Source organism: Dipodomys ordii, unplaced genomic scaffold (assembly GCF_000151885.1).
Source record: "Dipodomys ordii isolate 6190 unplaced genomic scaffold, Dord_2.0 Scaffold5, whole genome shotgun sequence".
Taxonomy (NCBI): domain Eukaryota; kingdom Metazoa; phylum Chordata; class Mammalia; order Rodentia; family Heteromyidae; genus Dipodomys; species Dipodomys ordii.
The window spans coordinates 22,933,171-22,953,588 of NW_012267221.1; the positions used below are offsets into that span (position 1 = coordinate 22,933,171).

The following is a 20,418-nucleotide window of genomic DNA, read 5'->3' on the forward strand; positions in this document are numbered from 1 at the left end:
GGGCCTCAGGCTTGCAAGGCAAGCGCTCTACCACTGAGCCACCTTCCCAGCCCAAGTATATTTTTCAAATACAAGTCCTATAGGCTAATTTTTTTTTATAAATTGTAAGCATTTAGTTTTTGTGTAGATACTTGAGCATTCAAAACAGTAAAGAAAGGCAAAGTATGGTGGCAAGAATGTGTAATCCCAGCTAATCAGGAGATAGATCAGGAGGTCAACCTGGGCAAAAAAAAAAAAAAAAAAAAAGATGGTGAAACAAGTCAGAAATGGTGGTTTATGTCCATGAATACCAGCTACGACGTAGAAGACATATGTAGGACTGTAGTCCAACACTTGGCCAGGCAAAATAAAAACAAGACCACATTCAAAAAGTAACTAAAACAAAAGGACTGGCAAGCCCAAAGGTTCTGAGTTCAAACTCCAGTACCACCAACATCAACTTAGTCCAGTCTCAGGAACCATGTACATTTCAATGAACACTTAAGAAATTCTAGGGCCAACAACTGGTATCACTGAATTTCTGATATTCAAACTGGTTTACACACCACCAGCATCTACAGCCCCGGCTGAAAGGGAGACTCTCAAGTCATCCTCCAGACCAGTGGAATCAAAACCTGCATTTTAATGAGCTCCTCATGTGATTAGTGTAGATTCGTGTTAGTGTTAAAACTTCTAAACCACTGGTTTTATGAATCACCTTATTTTTTCAGACACATGGTCCATTAGAAACACACAAGTCAAAAGAACATAGCACCACTCATGCATCACCCTGTGAATAAGTCTCAGGCACAAGTCTTAACATTCTGCTTGTATCAGAATATTCCAGTGAGCCCCTCAGTTTTATCTTTGAGCCCAATAAATGAAGTCTGCTATGAATTAATGAATTAATGAAGGAATCTTTCCATTTATTCATAACATATTTGTTGACTAGTTCTGTGTGCCAAGAGCTAGAGACAGAACAGTGAGCCAAGAGAAGTCCCTGTCTGCCTGGAGCTGTAACAGGAGGGCGAAGGGGCCCTGATTTGGGCAGGGATGGGAATGGTATACTAGTCTATAGTCTAGTTTAGTCTATCTAGTCTAGTCTGGTATATATCCAATAGAGTATAGAATGCAAAGTAGCCAGTCTGGCTAGGTACATTTGGACAGGGACCTGAAGGAAGTGAAAGAGTGAGCCATGGGGGCATTAGGGAAGAAGGTAGTCAGGAAGAAGGGAGAGTAGGAGTCAGTGCTTATCTAGCTCAGATATACTGCACAGTGTAAAGTTTGGTTTCACTCTGAGTGAGAGGAGGAAGACTTTAGCATAGTATAGAGATCTGAGTGTGTTTTTATGGAATGTTCTGGCTATGGGGTTGAGAGTTTTGGGGAATGGGGAGAAGCATGCAGATCCCTTAGAGACTACAACAGTAAGGCTTTGGGAAATACATGTTTACATTTTAATTAATTTAGATATATTGCCCCATGGCTAATGGTACCAAATTGAATGGTGAAATTGTAGAGATCGTAGATAACATAACCATGTCCTCGGTTTAGTTTGCTCTGTTAGTGTAGTCTTGTGCTGGGAAGATCAGCACTATGGAAGAGCAAGTCATGAATTAATGACAAGATTATTTCTCTGACCCCTTCTATCCCTAAAATATCAATGTTATTTTACACCAAGAAAATTCTAGCCTATTCTAATGTGTCCTATGTGGCCGTTACTACATTTAGGGTTTTGAGATGCTGTGTTTTAGCAGATGTTTTTTGGGACCTGAAAAACATAAAATGCCAGGAAAATTGGATACATTGATTTCCGGGGTCCTCTCTCAGCACATTGCTTTCCATTACATTTAAACTGTGCAAAGACGTCAAATTTTAGGAAATAGTTAACACATTCTGTGCAGATGTCCAAAGGATTTATGAAAGACTTACAACAAAATATGTTTGCAGAACTATACTTTCATTCTTTTAAAAAATCATGTAAGAAATACTATAATGCTTTATTATAAATAATTAGAATAACTTGAAACATGCCATGCAGCTCTCAAATTGCACATAGATGTGCAAAGGATGAGGTAGATGTTTATTTTCAGATCTGAAAAGATCGCCAAGACATTAGAATTTTTCTTGTTTTGTTTTTGTTGTTTGAACTTATTATGTCTCTGATTGGTTGGTAAGATCTCTACCATTGGAGTCACCCTTGAGCTCTTTTTGCTTTAGTTTTTTTTAATAAAAATGCAACACTCTTCTTTATTCATAATAATTTGCCTTGTTCTGAGGTCTTCTCTGCATGAAATTAATGCACCTACACCAATACAATTTTAAAATTAGTATTAGTATAGGGTACTTTTCTCTATCCTTTTACAGGGTAGGTTTCTTGGAGATGGCATCCAGTTGCGTCCACATTGTTAAATAATCTCAATCTTTCTAGTTGTGCATATAGATAAGTCACATTTAAAGTTATTATTGATATTATTCCTTTCTTTCTTTCTTTCCTTCTTTTCTTTTTTCCTTCCTTCCTTCCTTCCTTCTTTCCTTGCTTTCTTCCTTTCTTTCGTTCTATCTCTCTCTCTCCTTCTTTCTTTCTTTCTCTCCTTTTCTGCCATGTTTGGTTTTGAGAATTTTACATGACTTGATTTTATCTCTTAGCATACCAAATATACTTCCATATATTTTAACTGTTTAATTTTAACTTTAAAATTTTTAATTTTGATTGAATTTTAATAAGTGATTTGTAATAATGATTTATGTGTTAGAATCAGTACCTTGCTACCATTTTCACTTCAAAGTTATCACTTAGACTAATTATAAATATGAAAAATGATACTATTTGCTTGTGTTTATTATTTCTTTGATGTTCTTCCTTTCTTTATATAAAGCTGAGTTTCTGGCCTGACATTTTCCTTCTTCCTAAAGAATTTCTTTTAGCATTTCTAGCATAGCAAAGCTACTAATAATTACTTTCTTTAGTTTTTGTTTGTCTGAGAAAGTTTGTATTTCTCCTTCACATTTTTTAAATTGTGCTAAATATGTATCCTAAAATTTGCCATCTATACTGTTTCTAAGTGTACAGTACTGAGGTTCTTCACTTTTGAGTTATTTTTGCTGGGTATACAGTTAAGGTTAGTGAAGTGGGTTTCTTTTCTTTTTCTTCCAACATATGTATGTGTGTGCGCACGCACACACGCGAGTGCACGTGTACATGCCTGCATTTGCTGCTCCTGGGGCTTGAACTCAACGCTGCTATGGGGCACTATCACTTAGTTTTTTCACTCAAGACTGATGCTCTACCACTTGAACCACAGTTCCCCTTCTGGTGGTTAATTGGAGATGAGTCTCACAGATTTTCCTGCTTGGACTAACTTTGAACCATGATCCTGAGAACTCAGTCTCTTGAGTAGCTAGGATTATAGGCAGGAGCCACCAGCACCCAGCCTTTTTCCAACATTATAACTATTATACTCTATGCTTTCTGACAAGAATTCCTGTGCAAATGTTATTTTTGTTTCTCTGTGGTTAGGTGTTTTTCCCCACCTCTGGCTTTTTCCAAGAGGGTTCTTTTATATTACATTTTCTAATCAGTTTGCATCTGGTATGCCTACTTCTGGGTTTTATTGTCTTCATGTATTCTACTTGGAGTTGTCTGAGATTCCTGAATCTGTGCTCTGGAATCTGTCATTAATTTTTGAGAGATCCTTGCCATTGTTGCTTCAAATATTTCTTTTCCTACCAGTAACATTGATCAAGGTGCATTACACTCACAAACTGACATGTTGAATTGAAAGCCCTGTGTACAACTACTTTAAAGATTTTTTTTCAAAACTTTTATTGTGATTAAGTGGTTACATAATTTCCCAAATTTCACAGTATTGTGGGATAGTGAAGCTTAGTTAAAGTCACAAACACATTCTAACTTTCAGAGGACAAATTGTCTGTCATGGTCTATAACATTTATGAGTTCTATGAGCTTTGCAATACAGTTATTTCTTCCACATTGGGTGATACGTACATTTCTTTTGTTTTGTATAGCATTAGCTGTTCCCTCTTTCCCACTTGTTCCCTCCCTCCCATTGCTGCCATTGAGTTGCTTAGTTCATTTTGGTCAATGTCCAGTGCAGCTGATGGGTCCTGCTGTTGTATATTTTTCCCTGATTCCCTCTAGTTCTGTATCTTCCTCCTGGTTTCCCTCCAGTGTGCACATATATACCGTATATGTGATCAACAGCATGGGGTTATTTAGTAGTGATTTGGCCAGATGAGTGGAAGTCCTTTGTTTCTTTAGTCCTGTTAATTTTGTCATATCACCTAACATTTTGAATTTAACATCCACTTATCAGGGAGACCATTTGCCATTTGTCTCTTTGCACTTGGCTTAACTCACTCAACATGATTTCTTCTAGCTCCATCCATTTCCCTACAAATGCCATTATTTTTTCATTTCTAATGGCTGCATAATATTCCATTGTGTATAAATACCACAGTTTTTTGGATCCATTCATCTGTGGTGGGACATCTGGGTTGTTTCCATATCCTGGCTATTGTGAACAGTGCTGCAATAAACATGGAGGTGCTCGTGTCCTTGTATACTGGTTCCTGTTGTTCAGGATAGATGCCTAGAAGTGGTATGGCTGGGTCATAAGGGATACTTTAAAGATTAAATAAATAAATAAATGAAGAGATTAGGGTATTTTGGAGATAATTTATTTTTTTGTTTTGAACCCATGTGCTATCTTGTTCTATTGTTTTCAAAGTCTTTTTAATTTTCCAAGTGTCACATTGGACTGCGAATAATAAAATTCATTAAAGAAAAACAAATATTTCTTCTCCCTATTTTCTTCTTCCTTATGTGATTTCAATTACATCTATGTTTTACCTTTTGTAACTGTCTTATCATTCTTTTAGTGTTTTTTTCTTGAAGGGTGCACATTCCTATTATACTTTTCTCTTTCCATTTCAGTTTGAGAAGTGTCCGTTGATTTCTCTTCTGGATTGTTGAATCTCATCTTGGCTATGTGCATTTTACTGATGAGCCCATCAAGGTCATTTTTCCTTTCTGCAACACTGATTTTGATTTGTGGAATTTGATTCTTTAAGTTTCTGTCTCTCTGCTTATAGTACTCAATATGTGTTTTCTTGTTACCTACAATTCCCTAAAATAACATTTCACAACTAACATATTAATTGTAGGAAGAGAAGTGTCCTGCCAGTGGGCCTGTGTTCCTGGGGTGTAATCCTCACAACCTTAGCTTCCTTTTTCTCCTTAGTTGATACAGGATGGCTAGAATCAGAGAACTTTCTTTCCAGATGGACTAACATTCCAGTGAAATCTTTTCCCTGGAGAGTAGGCCTCTGCTATGGAGAATACCCTGGGTCCATATCAGCTTGGTTACTACTTCTCTCCTGTTGCAAAAGCCACAAGGTACCCTCTTTGTCTCTTCACTATGAGAACTGGCTGAGACTGAAACAGCTACAATTCTCAAAGGTGTGGGACCCACCTACAACTGAACCACCCCAGGATTTCTCACTCTCAAGCTAGTCCAATTCAGCTTGCATCATAAAGCTATTTAAGTGCTACTATATCTGTATGTGGCTTCTGCTTCAGGTCAACCAATCTCAGCATGATTCTGGGTGCTCCTGTCGCTCCAGATTTCTGACTAGCAGTTTCTTCTGCTCAGCTCTCTGAGGAACATTGGAGAAGTCATTGTTCCTTGGTTTAGCCTTTCACATTACCAGGACAGAAGTAAAAATTCTCAAGCTCTTTACTGGACATAACTGGACATCTGAAAGCCCATTTTGAGCTAGGAAAAATTTGGAGGAGAAAAAAAATAAATGGAAGTGGAAAAAAAGCCTATAAATATTTTTCCAGTATTTCATAAATGGGAAAACTTACGTAGTTATTTCAGAGTAGCGAAGTCATCTCTGACTTGGGTTCTCAATTTCATTTCATCTGGTCAGTCCAGAGTGATGGCACTGTGATAATTATAAGAATGAGACAGACATTTCTAGGCTTTATTTGTATAATCTCAAAACAAGGGAAAATAACTCCTAAAAGAATACCATTTTCATTATAACTAAATAACTAAATAAAATCTCTGTAGAGATTTCCTCATCAGAAATAAGGAAAAGAGATTTGAAATCCATGGTGCTCTAGCATGTATTTGTGGGCCAGATGGTCTTGCTCAAGACTAAACCCACTGAAGATGAGTTCATCTTGCCCACCAAGATCAAGAGCTCATTTGGACCAGGTATATTGTCTATCCAAGTCCCTTGCTTCAGCCTCAGGCCCTGCTGCTTCATACTCTAAAGGCCTTCATGAAATCCTTGAGTCCCATTGGATGTGGGATCTCATGGCTTTTCATTACACTGGGTTGCCAGGGTCTGCCATGAGCGTCATGTTCCCAATCTAGCCTGTTATTCTTGTCTCTTGGCTTAAGATGTTGGGCCTTGCAAAAGGCTTCTGTGAGCAAATACTTGAGTAAAAAGAATTATCCCCTTTTCAAAAGGGTCTGAATATGGTTTTTCATGAGGCCTATTACAGGGCTTTATACCTCATTATAATCTACCAGGGAGTTATTGTGTACCTTGTAATGGAGGCTAAATTCCTATTTTTTTGTCACCTGATTAGTATTTTTGAATTGGTTCTGATGCCAAAAGGAGCATATTCCCTTACTTTCTCTCCTTTTCAGTGGTAATATAAACATAATAAAAAGCAGTAGAAAGAGCATCCTCTTTCCAGAAACAAACAAAAACCAATTACAGTCAATCCTGGGGGAAGTCTTCAGGGGAGACAGCCAAGAAAAGCAGAGAGAAAGCAGAATGCCTTTGCCTTTGTCTGCCTCCCTGCTTAGCATTTAGGATCACATTTTCACAGGCGGGTTTGATTCTTTCATGCCCAGGTAGGAAGGAAGAATTTTTTATCAGCACATGATTGATGTGTTGAAATGGATGAAATTTAATCAGAGAGGGCTGCATTTCTTGTAGGGCTCTTTGTGATGCATGCATTCTGGCAATAGGTCAAAAAAGGGGACAGTTCTAGGAAACCAACCAGTCACTAATGAACACAACTTGCTGTAAGGTAGCTCCTGTCTACCTTTCTTCCTGTCTACAGCCAGGAGCAGGCCTGGAAACCACAGGATGGCAAGCTGGTGAGAGGAGCAGAGTACTTCATGTTGTGGGTGGTCTGAGGGCCCCTGTCACCACTCTGGCACTGGGCCCTCAGCTCTCTTCTTTACCCTTCCTGCTCCTCTGCTATGCATTACGGCAGAGTGTCTCTTAGCTCTCCTCTCCATATTATCTTTCGCAGGCTCTCTTGTGTCTTTTGACTGGTTTGCTTGCTTTGATTCTCAGTAATATCACCATACTGCTTGCTTCTCTCTTGGTTAACCTAATCACATATAAACGGAAATTCTTTTCCTAATTCTCAAGCTTTTGCCTAAAAGGCGAATGGACAGGCTGGGAACCTGGCTCCCCCTTGGCAATGGGCGGATGGTATCTCCAGTGGAGGCTAAATAGGAGATCCTAACACCAACTCCCAGTGTCCACCAAGACAACTGGCTGGAGCCTGGTGTCACCCTCTTCCCAGGGCTTCCTGTTTTGCTAGCATTTGAGTTAGCTTGGAGTGGTCCATTGGGTTTCCCAACTTTTTACCATCTATCAACCATTTCTCAACGTCGAATTCCCCTGTGGACAGTACTCTAAGAGGTTACTGTTTTCCTGAGTGGATTTTACTGCCATTCTTCCTCTTGGTATATTTATCTTAGTCCTCATGAGACAGTTCCTCAAAGCTAAATGTTTTAATCTTATGAAGTTGCTTTTCAGTAGTCATGCCAGATCAAGCCCAATGCATGGGGCCCCAAAAGTGTAATTTCTGTGGGTCAAGATCAAGTCTGATGCCTGTAACTTAGAAGGACTTACACTCACCTTAGTCAAACAGATAAGGCACTCTTCCAAAGTGGAAGCCAAGCTGTCTTAGAAGAAAAGGTCGGGTGAGATGGGTTATGTACCTGCAGTGAAGACACTAGAGCAAGCTAGATCTGGATTCAACTCAGTTACTAGTTGAGTGAACCCAAGTATTTCTCTACATGTCTCTGGCCCCTATTTTCCCAGTTAAAAAAAGAAGAATAAAAGAAAATAAAAGAATAGGTATGTGGAAGCTGAAAGTAGGAGGATCATAGTTCAAGTCCAGCCTAGTGAAAAGGCAAAATCCTATCTCAATAAACAAGCAAGATGGAGTGGTTCATGTCTATAATCCCAGCTACTGAAGAGGCCGAGGTAGGAGGACCAAGTCTAAAGCTTGGACTTGAGTAAACGTGAGACCTTATCAGAAAAAGAAAAGCAAAAAATGGAAAGAAAAAGGAAGGGCTCTCTGGTCTTGGTTCAAATAGTTGAATATTTGCCTCGCAAGCACAGGGCCCTGAGTACCAGAAAAAAAAAATAGGACTGATAAAGCAAGTAGATGCACAAACTAAAACAAAAACAAACAAAAACAAAAAATATGGCAGATGTGTAAAAGCCTGTTTCTCAGGCTGGTTTTCTTCCTTGAATTCTTACTAATCTCAGCATGCTTTGTCTTTCCTCCTGCCTACCCTAATCATTCATAAAATGTAATTCTTGCCACCATTCCTTCATAGTGAAGCTAAGGAGGAATTCTCAAAAGGAAATTCACTTGAAAGCCAAGAGAAGCCAGAGAAGAAAGAAAGAATTTGATCCCAAAGTGATGTAGTCCCTCTCATAGCATATGGATTCCTGAACAGGCCTTGCTGGTCAGAGGCTGTTGCCCGGGAGAGCACCTGCCTATCCAGATACTGTCTCAACACAGAACTGCAAGGTCCAGCACAGTTCTCAGAGTACAGGAACCTACCTAGCAGAATGTTATAGCTGTTTCAAAGGCTATCTCCTATTCCTTCAAAATCACGTTTGCTTGTTTCTTTGGCATGTGTCTGTTGGCAGTTTTATTTAAATAATGAGATGGCCCCCTCCTTAAAGTACCCCTTCCTGGTGTTGCTTCTAAACCTAAAGCTTCTGAGGAGGCTCCCAGGTTGCTGCCTTACAACAAATTAAGCAGTTTCAGCCTGGGGCTGTTCCTAGAATTACCTGGCCAAAAACAACCTTGTGCATGCTTTCTATACGTCTTTAGAAATTGCACATCAAAGGCAAAATTCTGCTTGAAGCTTGATGCTTTCTCTGCCTTAGTAATACTTTTTTTCAGCCTCCAAAGACCCCCAAAAGGAAGTAAACTTAAGCTGGGTACCACTGACTTGCATTTGTGCAAATATAGCCATTTCTGTAGGACCAAATAAGAGGATGTCATCTTTAAAGAATGTTTCATTGAGCCTACCAAAACCAAATGTTTACCTGCCATCCTTAGGTCAGCCAGCTTCTCAAAGACTATTGCAAGAAGTGGTGGTGCTGGGTTGGGATTCAGTGCTTTGAACTTACTAGGCAGGTGCTGTTCCACTTGAACTATACCCCAGCCCTGTGTATTTTTCACATAGGGTCTCACAGGGCTAGCCTGAGACTACAATCCTCCTTCCTGTAGGCCTCTCAAGCTGGCTTTAAACCATGGTCCTCCCAATCTCTATATCCAGAGTAGCTGGAATTACAAGTCTGAGCCACTGCCCCCAACTAAAAGACCAATATTTTATAGGAAAGAAAAAGTGTAATATAATCTCACAAGCATCTACTTATTCTAGACTTCTTTTTTTCAAGGCAAGAAGATGAAGTGGGTTTTGATTACTATTTTCCAACGTAACCTGAAGCTTTTAGCGTTCAGATCCAAAACTGGCAGATTCCTAGACATGCAAATCCACCTGTGTCTCCTAGAAACAGGATGCAGGAGAACTTGAAGCTCAGGCCTAGGGATGCTCAGTATGTTTTAGCTTATTTCCAGCCCCCTGCTAAATGATGGCCTGGCAATTTTGAACATTGTCGCAAGTGGTTATTTCTATCTTCTTCAAGGCTTTGGTAGGAGAACAGGATCACTGTGTACCCATATTTCCCATCAACATGTCTGCTACAAGGAACACAGGCTGTTCTAGGACAAAGCTTGTCTTTATTAGCATTGCATTGGACCTGATAGACAAGTCTTAGTCTAAACTGGTTGTACAGTGGGTTGTTAAATGACTAGCAATGCTCAACAGTTGTGCTCTAGGCCTTTCAAGGGGGAAAAGGATCTATTGCAGGCCATTGTGATGATGGAAATGTTTCAAGTGAATAAGTTCAATGAGATTTCAGCCATCCTGAACAAATCTATTTCTCACTTATGCTGGTTTTACATATGTATGCATGTATGCATGTGTGCACATGTATGGAGTTTGACAGGGCCCGACAAGCAGGTGCTCTTACCACTGAGCCATGCCACCAGCCCTTTTTTGTTCTGGTTATTTTCAAATTAATGTCTTCTTTCCTGTTCAGGTGTCCATGCCTAGGCCACAATCTGCCTATTTTAGGCTTCTGTTGGTGCTGAGAGAACATACAAGTGTTGCCATGTCCACCTCTCCATTGAGAAGGTGGTCTCACAAACTTTTCTACCCAGGCTTACCTGGAAGTGCAATCTTCTAGTCTCCCAAGTGGCTAGGATTACAGACCTGAGCAACTGGTGCCCAAATACGCTGTTTTGTTTTGTTTTGTTTTTCAATTTGAAAATGCTAAAAACAGAGTTATGTAGGTCAGGTAAAGAGTTATAGTTACATAAATCAGGCAAAGATTACATTTCCTGTTGGGGAATGTCACCCTTTACCTCCTTCTCTCCCAGTTTTCCCCTCCCATCCTACCCACCAGTTGTATAGTTCATTTGCAACATAGTGTCCAGTGAGTACCATTGCTGCATTTGTTTGCCCCTGGCCCCTCCATTTGTATACCTCCCCTTATACTTCCAAAGACATATACATAAAGAAATAAGACAAAGACAGGCACTGGTGGATCATGCCTATAATCCTAGCTACTCAAGAGGCTGAGATCTGAGGATCACGGTTCAAAGCCAGCAGAAAAAGTTCATGAGACTCTTATCTCCAACAAAACCACTCAGAAAACTGGAAGTGGTGCTGTGGTTCAAGTGGTAGAGTGCTAGCCTTTAGCTGAAGAGCTGAGGGACAGCGCCCAGACCCAGAGTTCAAGCCCCATGACCAACAAAAAAAAGAAAGAAAGAAAGAAGATGAAAAGGAAACAGAAACAGCAAAAAAGAAAAAAAAACCTCACTTCTATTTCCTGGAGTTCATTTTGATAAATATTATTTTGTGTGATCAGATGCACATAGGCATTATGCCTTTACATTCCTCTCCTAAGCATGTCCTCTCCTTTGGTCTCACCGTGTGTGAATGTCTAGAGATCTGTATAATTTATTATATCCCAGTGTAGTTCAGATCTAGCTTCTGTATATGAAAGAACACATGCACCATTTGTTTTTCTGTGCTTGACTTACCTCACCTAATATCATTTGTTCTAGGTCCATCCCTGAAAATGATGTTATATTATTCTTTTTCATGGGTGTGTACAATTTCATTGTGTATAGGTAACACATTTTGGAACCCACTCATCTATTGTAGATCATCTGGGCTGTTCCCACAACTTGGCTATCTTGAATAGTGCAGCAGTGAACATGGATGTGCAAGTGTCTTTATGGTATCCTGGCTCATGGCGTTCAGGGTAGATTCCCAGGAATGGTATGGCTGGGTGGTAGGGAAGATCTATGTCCAGACTGCTATTCAGAGTGGTTATACTAGCCTACATTCCCACCAACAATGTAATAGGGTTCTTTATTCCCCATATCCCTGCCAACATTTGTTGTTCAAATTCACCATGTTGGCCAATCTAACTGGGATGAGATGGAATCTCAGAGTTGTTTTGATTTTCATTTCTTTTATGGCCAGGGATGATGAGTGTTCCCTCATGTGCTGCTTTGCCATTCTTACCTGTTCTTTTGAGAAGTCTCTCCTTAGCTCCTTTGCCCATTTAGTGATTGATTTATTAGCTTTGGGAGGGGTTCATTTCTTGAGCTCCTTGTATATTTTGGACATTAGGCCTTTGTTTGATGTATAGCTGGTAATGATCTTCTCCTAATCTGTTAACTGTCTTTCTAGTTTAGTAACTATGTCCTTTGTGGTGCAGAAACTTTTTAGCTTAATGTAATCCCATTTGTTCAGTCTCTCTCCTATTGCTGTGCCCCTAGGACTCTTCAAAAGTTTCTGCCTATTCCCATGAGTTCAAATGTTTCTTCCACTCCCTTTTGCAGAAGTTACAAACTTTAAGGTCTGACATTGAGGTCTTTGATCCATTTTGAGCTGATATTAGTGCCTGGTGACAAGCTGGAATCCACTTTTAGTTTTCTGCATATAGATGTCCAGTTTTCCCAACACCAATTATTGAAGAGGCTGTTTTCCACTGTATATCTTTGGCTCCCTTATCATATATCAGATAACTGTAAGTATATGGTTTTATTTCTAGGTCTTCTGGTCTGTTCAATTGAACTTCTATTTTTGTGCCACACAAGCTGTTTTTGTTATTACAGCTCTGTAGTAGTGCTTGAGATCTGGTATTGTGAAACCACCCACATTACTTTTTTGACTAGAATTGCTTTGGCTATTCTAGGTCTTTGGTGAATTTTTGGGTTATTTTCTCTAGCTTAGTAAAGAATTTCATTGGGATTTTGATGGGAATTTCTGTTTTCTCAAGTTGGGTATTCTCTTTCCACTTGAATTTTATTATTGATAAAACACATATACATGTGTTTTTGTGTTTAGGCAAGTAAAATGTTTAAAACTAATATTGACATTTATTTATTTATTTATTTATTTTGTTGGCCATGGGGATGTCCCTGAGCTTTTTCTGCTTAAGGCTAGCACTCTATCACTTTGAGCCACAGCACCACTTCCTGTTTTTGGTGGTTAATTGGAGATAAGTCTCATGCACTTTCCTGCTCAAGCTGGCTTTGAACCATGATCTTCAGATCTCAGCCTCCTGAGTGGCTGGGATTACAGGCATGAGCCACTGGCACCGGGCTAATACTGACTTTTATTTCCCCCATAGGTTATGCACTTTTTAAAATTAGGATTAGAAAGAAAACTTATCAATGTATTTTCACTATAAATTACTTCTATTTGCAAAAAGTGGAGGGATATTGTAAAGCATAATAATCTCACTGTTCATTTTATGTCATGACTGTAATGGATTACCATAAGTTGAATGGTCTGAAAGAATATATGTTAATAACCTTCTCAGACTCTCATTTAGAAGTTTGGCAGAGGTCTCTCTGCGTCAAAAAATCAAGGTGTTGGTAGCATTGTATTCCTTGTACATGCTCAAAGGAGAATCTATTTACTTGCGTATTCCATTGTCTAAAGGTTGCCTACATTCCTTGGCTCTTGGCCTCATCCATCTTTTAAGCCTATGAGTTGACCAGTTTCTCCTCAGGATGCTTTCTATGGTTCACACTGTTCTGCCTCCATCTCCCATCTCTTAACACCCTTATGATTACATTGGGGCTACCTAGGAAGGTCAAAATATCCCTATTTTACTCTTAACCATACTCACAATGGCTATTTTCCTAACATTTACCTAACATTAATAGGTTCTGGGGTTAGGACATAAACATCTTTGGAGAGCCATTACAGTATGCATTTGGTAGGGGCTACTGTCTACTGAAACCTTATAAGAACTAAACTACATCTTACCTTCAGAAGCTGCATAAGCAGCATTGTATTGACTAGGTTTCTTCCTCATTTGGAAATGGTATTAGTAGATATTTCAGAGAAAGGAAAAGGGTCTGGGTAAGGCTAGGGGGCTCAATTGTATAGCTAAGTAGCAAGAATTTTCCCTCAGACTCAGATTTATCACCTCCATCTGAAGAATATGGGTATTAATAAGAGCTCAGGGCTGATCTGACAACTATATACAACTTTGCAAAAGAAAGTACAGTGTCAGCTTCAGTGGTAGATACTTGAGTGCACAGAACCATAGAAACTACATTTGAAAATTAAAACTTTTCTTCTAGCTTGGCACTAGTGGCTCATGCCTGTAATGCTAGCTGCTCAGAAAGCTGAGATCTGATGATTGCAGTTTGAAGCCAGCCTAGGCAGGAAAGTTCATGAGACTCTTATCTCCAGTAGATTTCAAAAAGAAAGCTGGAAGTAGAGCAAGTTATAGAGAGCTAGCCTTGAGCAAGGAAAGCTCAGGGTTGGCGCCTGGGCTCTGAGTTCAAGCTTTAGGATGAGCAAGCATGCACATGCGTGTGCATGTGCACGAGCACACACACACGCGTGCGCACACACACACACACACACACTTCTAAAAGTACAAATTTCAGAAAAAAAATGAGAAAATTCATTTCCATCCTAAGGTAATCTGTATCCTCATCATCTGAGATAGGTCATTTTAATCTGTTTGTGTTTATCTTGCTCTGCTTTCCCCACTGCTCTGATGTTTGCTGTGCTTTGAGTAGACATTTATTCCCTTCTCATTAAGCCTACAAACATCTAATCATTCCTATGTTTGTTTTTTTCATTTTTAATAATTTATATTTAAATGCTGGCAAACTGAATAGTCTAATTTTGCCCTTTGAATGCGTACACATTCAAGTTCTTTAAGCAGCTTTTCTCTCTTATTTTTTTAATTCCATTTTGAGTTTCATAAAAATTGATATTTCTTATTATTCCCTCAACCCATAATTTTCTTTACTGAACTTTTTGTTTAATTTTCTTTTGCCTTAACATTTTATTTTTCAGACACCTCTCATTGAACCTCACGTTCCTCTTCGTCCAGCTAACACCATTACCAAGGTAATGGGATGTAGGTGGGTTGATGAGCCCTCCAAGCTCACTTCTTAAGTACCACTGGAGGTGGTCCAGATGTCATGGCATCACATCAAGACACCTCTGATCCATTTTCCAGAGACAATAAATATTCAGTGCATCTCAGTTCTCAGCATAAAACAGTGACATGTCACACAGGCGAACAATGTAAATATGTATGAGTGAGTTATGTTTTTCTAGCCAGACTCAGATTAGAAAGTGATTTAAAGATTCATCACATTTTTTTTGCTTCTATTAACTCCTTTTATTTCTTCTCCTTTTCTTCTACCTGAAAATCCAGGTCCCTTCAGAGAAGATCCTCAGGGCTGGAAAAATCTTACGAAATGCCATTCTCTCTCGAGCACCTCACATGATAAGAGACAGAAAATACCACTTAAAGACATACAGGTATGTGTGCTAAAGCTAATGGCTGTGGCCCTTCAGATTCTTAGGTAGTAAACTCTGAGCAAATATGCTTCAACCTACTTTGTAGTGCCTCCAGGTTCTGAGTCTGATCTTGTGTGTGTGTGTGTGTGTGTGTGTGTGTGTGTGTGTGTGTGTGCATGCGCATGCATGTGTATGTGTGCACACCCACGTAGTGAAGCTTGGACTCAGGCCCTGTCTTCTTGCTTAGCCTTTTTATTTAGTGCTGGTGTTCTACTACTTGAACCAACCTCTACTTCCTGCTTTTTTGGAGGTTAATTGGAGATGAACACAGCCCAGAGTTTCTGTACTGGTTTTGAATCATGATCCTCAGATCTTTGCCTCATATGTAGCTATGATTTTAGTCTGAGCCACTAGCACCTGACTGATCTTTTTTTTGGGGGGGGGTCCACTTGTAGGGCCTGAACTCTGGGCCTGGGCGCTGTTCTTCAGTTCTAGGCTAGCGCTCTATCACTTGAGCCACACAGACACTTCCAGCTTTTTTCTTTTTGCTTATGTGGTGCTGAGGAATCAAACCCAGGGCCTTATGCATGCAAGGCAAGCGCTCTACCACTGAGCCACTTTCCTAGCCCCCACCTGACTGATCTTGTCTGTTTGATCCTTGTTAAGCTCTTGAGTATATTCTTAATTTTTTAAGCAGTCAGTCTGGACTAATTTACTTAGACATTGGTTTAATTGTGATGAACAATGAGGAGAAAGATTCTGCATTTCTTTTTGCTGGTGTTTTTAGGAAAGCCTTTATGTCCAGCTAGCATTTACTAAGCATTTATTTATGCTTGAACACTTGCCACAAGCCCTTTCCATAGTTCTCTCCCATATCATCAGCACAGGCCTGTGAGACTGGCAGATACTGATTCTTACATGACAGAAGAGGGTTAGCTCAAACCAATTCTAGTATTTCTTGTCCAACTCACAAATCTAGGATCTCTCTTCCTGTGAGTATGACTAAGCATAAAATTAGGGACTTTGGGTGTTTCTAGGTGGGTACAATATAATCATAAGGGTGTTAAAAGGTGGGAGAGGAGGTAGAAATACAACTGTGGTTCAAATGATAAACTGCTCTCCTTGAGCAGAAAAGCTTAGGGATAGTGCCTAGAGTTCATGCCCCAGGACCAGCATGCATGCACATGCACACACACACACACACACACACACACACATACACACACGCACACACGCACACACACACACAAACACACACACACACACACACAGAAGAGCAAAGCAAGAAGGAAAACTGAGACTCTGGCTAATTGAACCTTCTGAAATGACTGAACAATGTTGAGCTAAAAATTTGGGCCTAATCCTTACCTTTGATTTTTATCAGTTCAAGGAATATTAAGACCAAGAATGGTCAAAACACCACACACAGCCTTCACTCTCTCTTTCTGAACCCATGATTCAGACCCAGATCTCTATCATCATCTCTATCATCTCTATCTCTATCATTTAGTGACCATTAACCTTACCATGAGTGAGAACCCATTTGATTCACATAAACAAAATAAGAACAGTGAAGAGCTACAATAAAAGTTAAAGTTACCATGGCTGTGTTTCTTTCTAGGGAGAACCAGCTATCATGAAACCTATAAAAGAATCCATACTTCGTCACCCTGTAGCATATCTGTGTCTGTACCTCACCATCTACAGAGATGGGGAGCTATCCCAAATCCTTCCTGCGTGGATCACTGTTTCTACATGCCATGCAAGTGAAATTCTTTTCTGCTTGTATTGATGTCACAAATCACAAGGTCACAGTTTGTGACATTCAGGCTAGCCTCTTTTTTATAGACTTATAAAAATAAGATGGAATTGGAGAAACACCAGATCTTGAATAACAGCACATTTCTCTTAGGAGACACACTGTATTTAGGACAGAATGGTCCTCTGTACCTTTTAGGTTCATACTATCCAATATGTTTTTATGGTTCCAATTGTAAATCTTATTTTCCAGCCTGCAAGTTGATTCTTTGTGGAATTTGTGGCTGCTACAGTTGTAATTTTATTTTATTTTTTTCTATTTATTATTATTTTTAATATATATTTTTATTGTAAAGATACTGTACAGAGGGGTTACAGTTACATGAGCAAGGTAACGAGTCCATTTCCCTCCTTTGTTTTTGTATTTCCTCTACCATCCCTTCCCCCCGTAAAGTTGTGAAGTTCGTTTTCAACATAGTGTCTTGTACATCTCGTTGTTACAATGGGTTATCCTGCATCCTTATTTCAGCATTTTGTTATTTCCCTTCCCCTTCCCAAATCAGAAAAATGTATAGACAAGATGCAGGACACCGGAATCAAATACAGTGACAACAGGGGAAAGAGCATACAAAGAAACAACAAAAACATTACATAGTACCTTATAAGTACATTAACAAGAACAGTAAGAAAGATAAAATCTCTTGTGTCCCTATCTTGGGGTTCATTTCACTTAGCATTTATTTTTTATTTATATTTTTTGTGTTGGTCCTGAGGTTTGATCTCAGGGCCTGGGTACTGTCTCCAGAGGTTTTTTTGCTCAAGACTAGCATTCTCCCACTTAAGCCATTTCTAGCTTTTGGTGATGAGAAGAGGCTCACAGATATTCTTGTCCAGGCTGGCTTTGAAACCAAATCCTCAGATCTCAGCCTCCTGAGTAGTTAGTATTACCAGTGTGAACCACTGGTGCCAGGATCGGTTACAATTTTAAAGAAAGCTTTAAAAATGTTACATGTCACATGTCTTTAGATTAACCTCTTTAACCTATTAAGTGAATATAAAAAATCTGGCTAATGAACCTTTTCCTTTAAAAGATTTTTTTTCTTTAATTTAAGATGTGATTATGTTTTCCGAAGGACTGACTTATGTTAGGGAAATTCATTAAATCTGTCATGTTTGGTGACACAAAATGGAAACTGGAAGTCAGAAACCACAATCTCTTCCTTAAATCCCTGAAATGTAGGTGTTATGTCTGTTCCACACCCTATGACATAAATTAATGATCTGTTGGTAATGATGGATGGGGGTGGAAGAATCCACTGGAGTTTGAGTTCCTTGTCCCAGACCTTTATTTCCCAGCTCCACACTCTCCATCTAGGTCCTCAGCTCATGATATCTGCAGTGGTAGGGGGCCAAAGTCTATCCCGATCACTATGCTGGATGTTTACTGTCAGATCTAAAGTGAGAATACCCAGCAATTCCACCAGCTACATGGAACCCATGGATAACTGTCTAGTTATAAGAGAAATGCTTTCCATCACTGATCCTTTTGGTTTGGAATGAATACGAAGGTGCTTCTTTGACCCTTAAATCTCTAAAATATGGGCATTGTCCTGAATAAGGGAAGTCCTGAAAGTACGCAGCCTTCTTGGTGATCCTGGATCAGGACTGGTGCCAATCAGGAGCTGGTGGATTTGAGAGATCATAGGATATTAGAACCGGAGAAAACTCAGAGGCCATCTTTTGCTCCTCCTGTCTTGTACAGATGAGAAACTGAGAACTAGAGAGTTTGCCAAAGTCACATCACTATTAAGTAACAAACCCTGTGCTGTATTTCTTTCTTTTCTCCTAGTTTAAGATTGTTCCTAAAGTAGTTTGGCACAAGGAATCTTCTTCTCTTCACACTAGAGAGGAGCTTTCTGGGCATGACCTGGTCTCAGCTCATACCCAAAGGTGGTGCCACCCTTAGCACAGGAGGGGAGGCCACCAGTGACTCAGTTCCAGCTGCAGGCAGCCAGCTGCTCTGGGTCCCTGCCCTGTTCCTCTGTCTCTTGAGATCCTTCTCTAGAATTTGAGATTCCACTTCTCCCTTTGTACCTATGCCATAAACACACCATCCTGGTCTCTCATCCCACTGAAGATTTCAATATTTCCTGTATGTGAATATATAATTATGTGTTTCCTAACAAATACATGAGGTTTTTCCATTCAGAGCAACTCACCACCAAGGGGCAGCGTGGATTTATGTATGAGCCTACAGAAAAGCCAGAAGGCATCTTGTGCTCTTAGATGACAAGCTAGTAGAAGTACCAGTGCTTGTAACACAGAAGATTTTTCCCCCAAGGAGATCTGCATTACTAATTGCTATTTTCTCCCAACACCCCTCCAAGAAAGATCAGTAGTATTACTAGAAAACATAAAGTGCCATATAATTTTACACTTACACATCCTTTCATGGAGCACTTCTGAGTGCCTGACAGAGGTTCACTTGTTCCACACAAGGCTTAGGTGAAAGAAGATGGTATTTTGCTTTGCCTTTATCTTACCCTGAGATTGTCTGGGAACAGCTCATTATGATAGTGTTTTTGTTTGCCCGGGAATGCTCCTCTGCTCCCTTCAGTGGCCTGCATCCTTATATATTATTATAACTCTGTTTATATACCTGTTGGAAATATCTCAGGATACTAGGATGTTGTGTAAGAATAAGAACACCAACTCAAAAGGAACTTGGCAAGTTAAAGTTCACTTCTGCAGAAGGGCAAACTACTGACAGGAGGCCAAAAAAGCAAATGCTCTAGGCAGGTGGTCCATCCAGGTTTTATCCTGACATATAACTGCTTTTTGTTCTGATTGGTCAGAACTTAGGTTCACAATGTTGCATGATTGGCTAGTTTGAAAGGAGTTAAACATTTAGCCAAACAAATCAACCAAAACCAGGAGGCCTGGCTAAAGTAGGAATTTGTCAGAAAAACAAATCTTACTCAGCTTGTGCTCTACCATTTGTGCCCTGCCACCAGCTCCTAATAAAACCAAATCTTATAACAGGCTGTGGCTTAACTAAAATAGCTTCTTATAAGATGGCAGCTACCCTTCAAATGGCAGTGCTTATGTCAAGCAACCAGTTGGACAGAAAAGATGATAACTTCTACCCGTACTTGGTTCGAACATTTTGTCTTGAGCTGATAGTTTTCTTAGTCTGTATCCCAGTTAAGACCCTGAGGCTACATATTGAGGTGCTTTGTATGTTATAAGACCTACTATGGTAGAAGACCCACTCTGTGCTTTGGGAGGTTTTCCACTTCATCTCTCTGCAAAAGGTTGTTTCCTCATCCTTTGTGTCCCCTCTCCTTTTAGACAATGCTGTGTGGGAACTGAGCTGGTGGACTGGATCATGCAGCAGACTTCATGTGTTCACTCCCGGACTCAGGCTGTTGGCATGTGGCAAGTCCTATTAGAAGATGGTGTTCTCAATCATGGTAAGATAAGCCACAAGGCCTAGAAACCCTGTGAGAAATGC

The 20,418-nt window shown here is 39.7% G+C and overlaps 1 protein-coding gene across 3 annotated transcripts in view; it reads left to right on the forward strand.

Moving 5' to 3' along the window:
* The window catches only part of Rapgef4 (Rap guanine nucleotide exchange factor (GEF) 4), a 270,298-nt gene that overhangs the window by 144,650 nt on the left and 105,230 nt on the right, over nt 1-20,418 (forward strand). For all 3 annotated transcript variants that reach the window (XM_013030059.1, XM_013030041.1, XM_013030050.1), the window contains 3 exons: nt 14,694-14,747; nt 15,061-15,167; nt 20,256-20,377. In XM_013030059.1, coding sequence (XP_012885513.1) covers nt 14,694-14,747; nt 15,061-15,167; nt 20,256-20,377 — 283 coding nt within the window. The remainder of the gene's footprint in view (nt 1-14,693; nt 14,748-15,060; nt 15,168-20,255; nt 20,378-20,418) is intronic.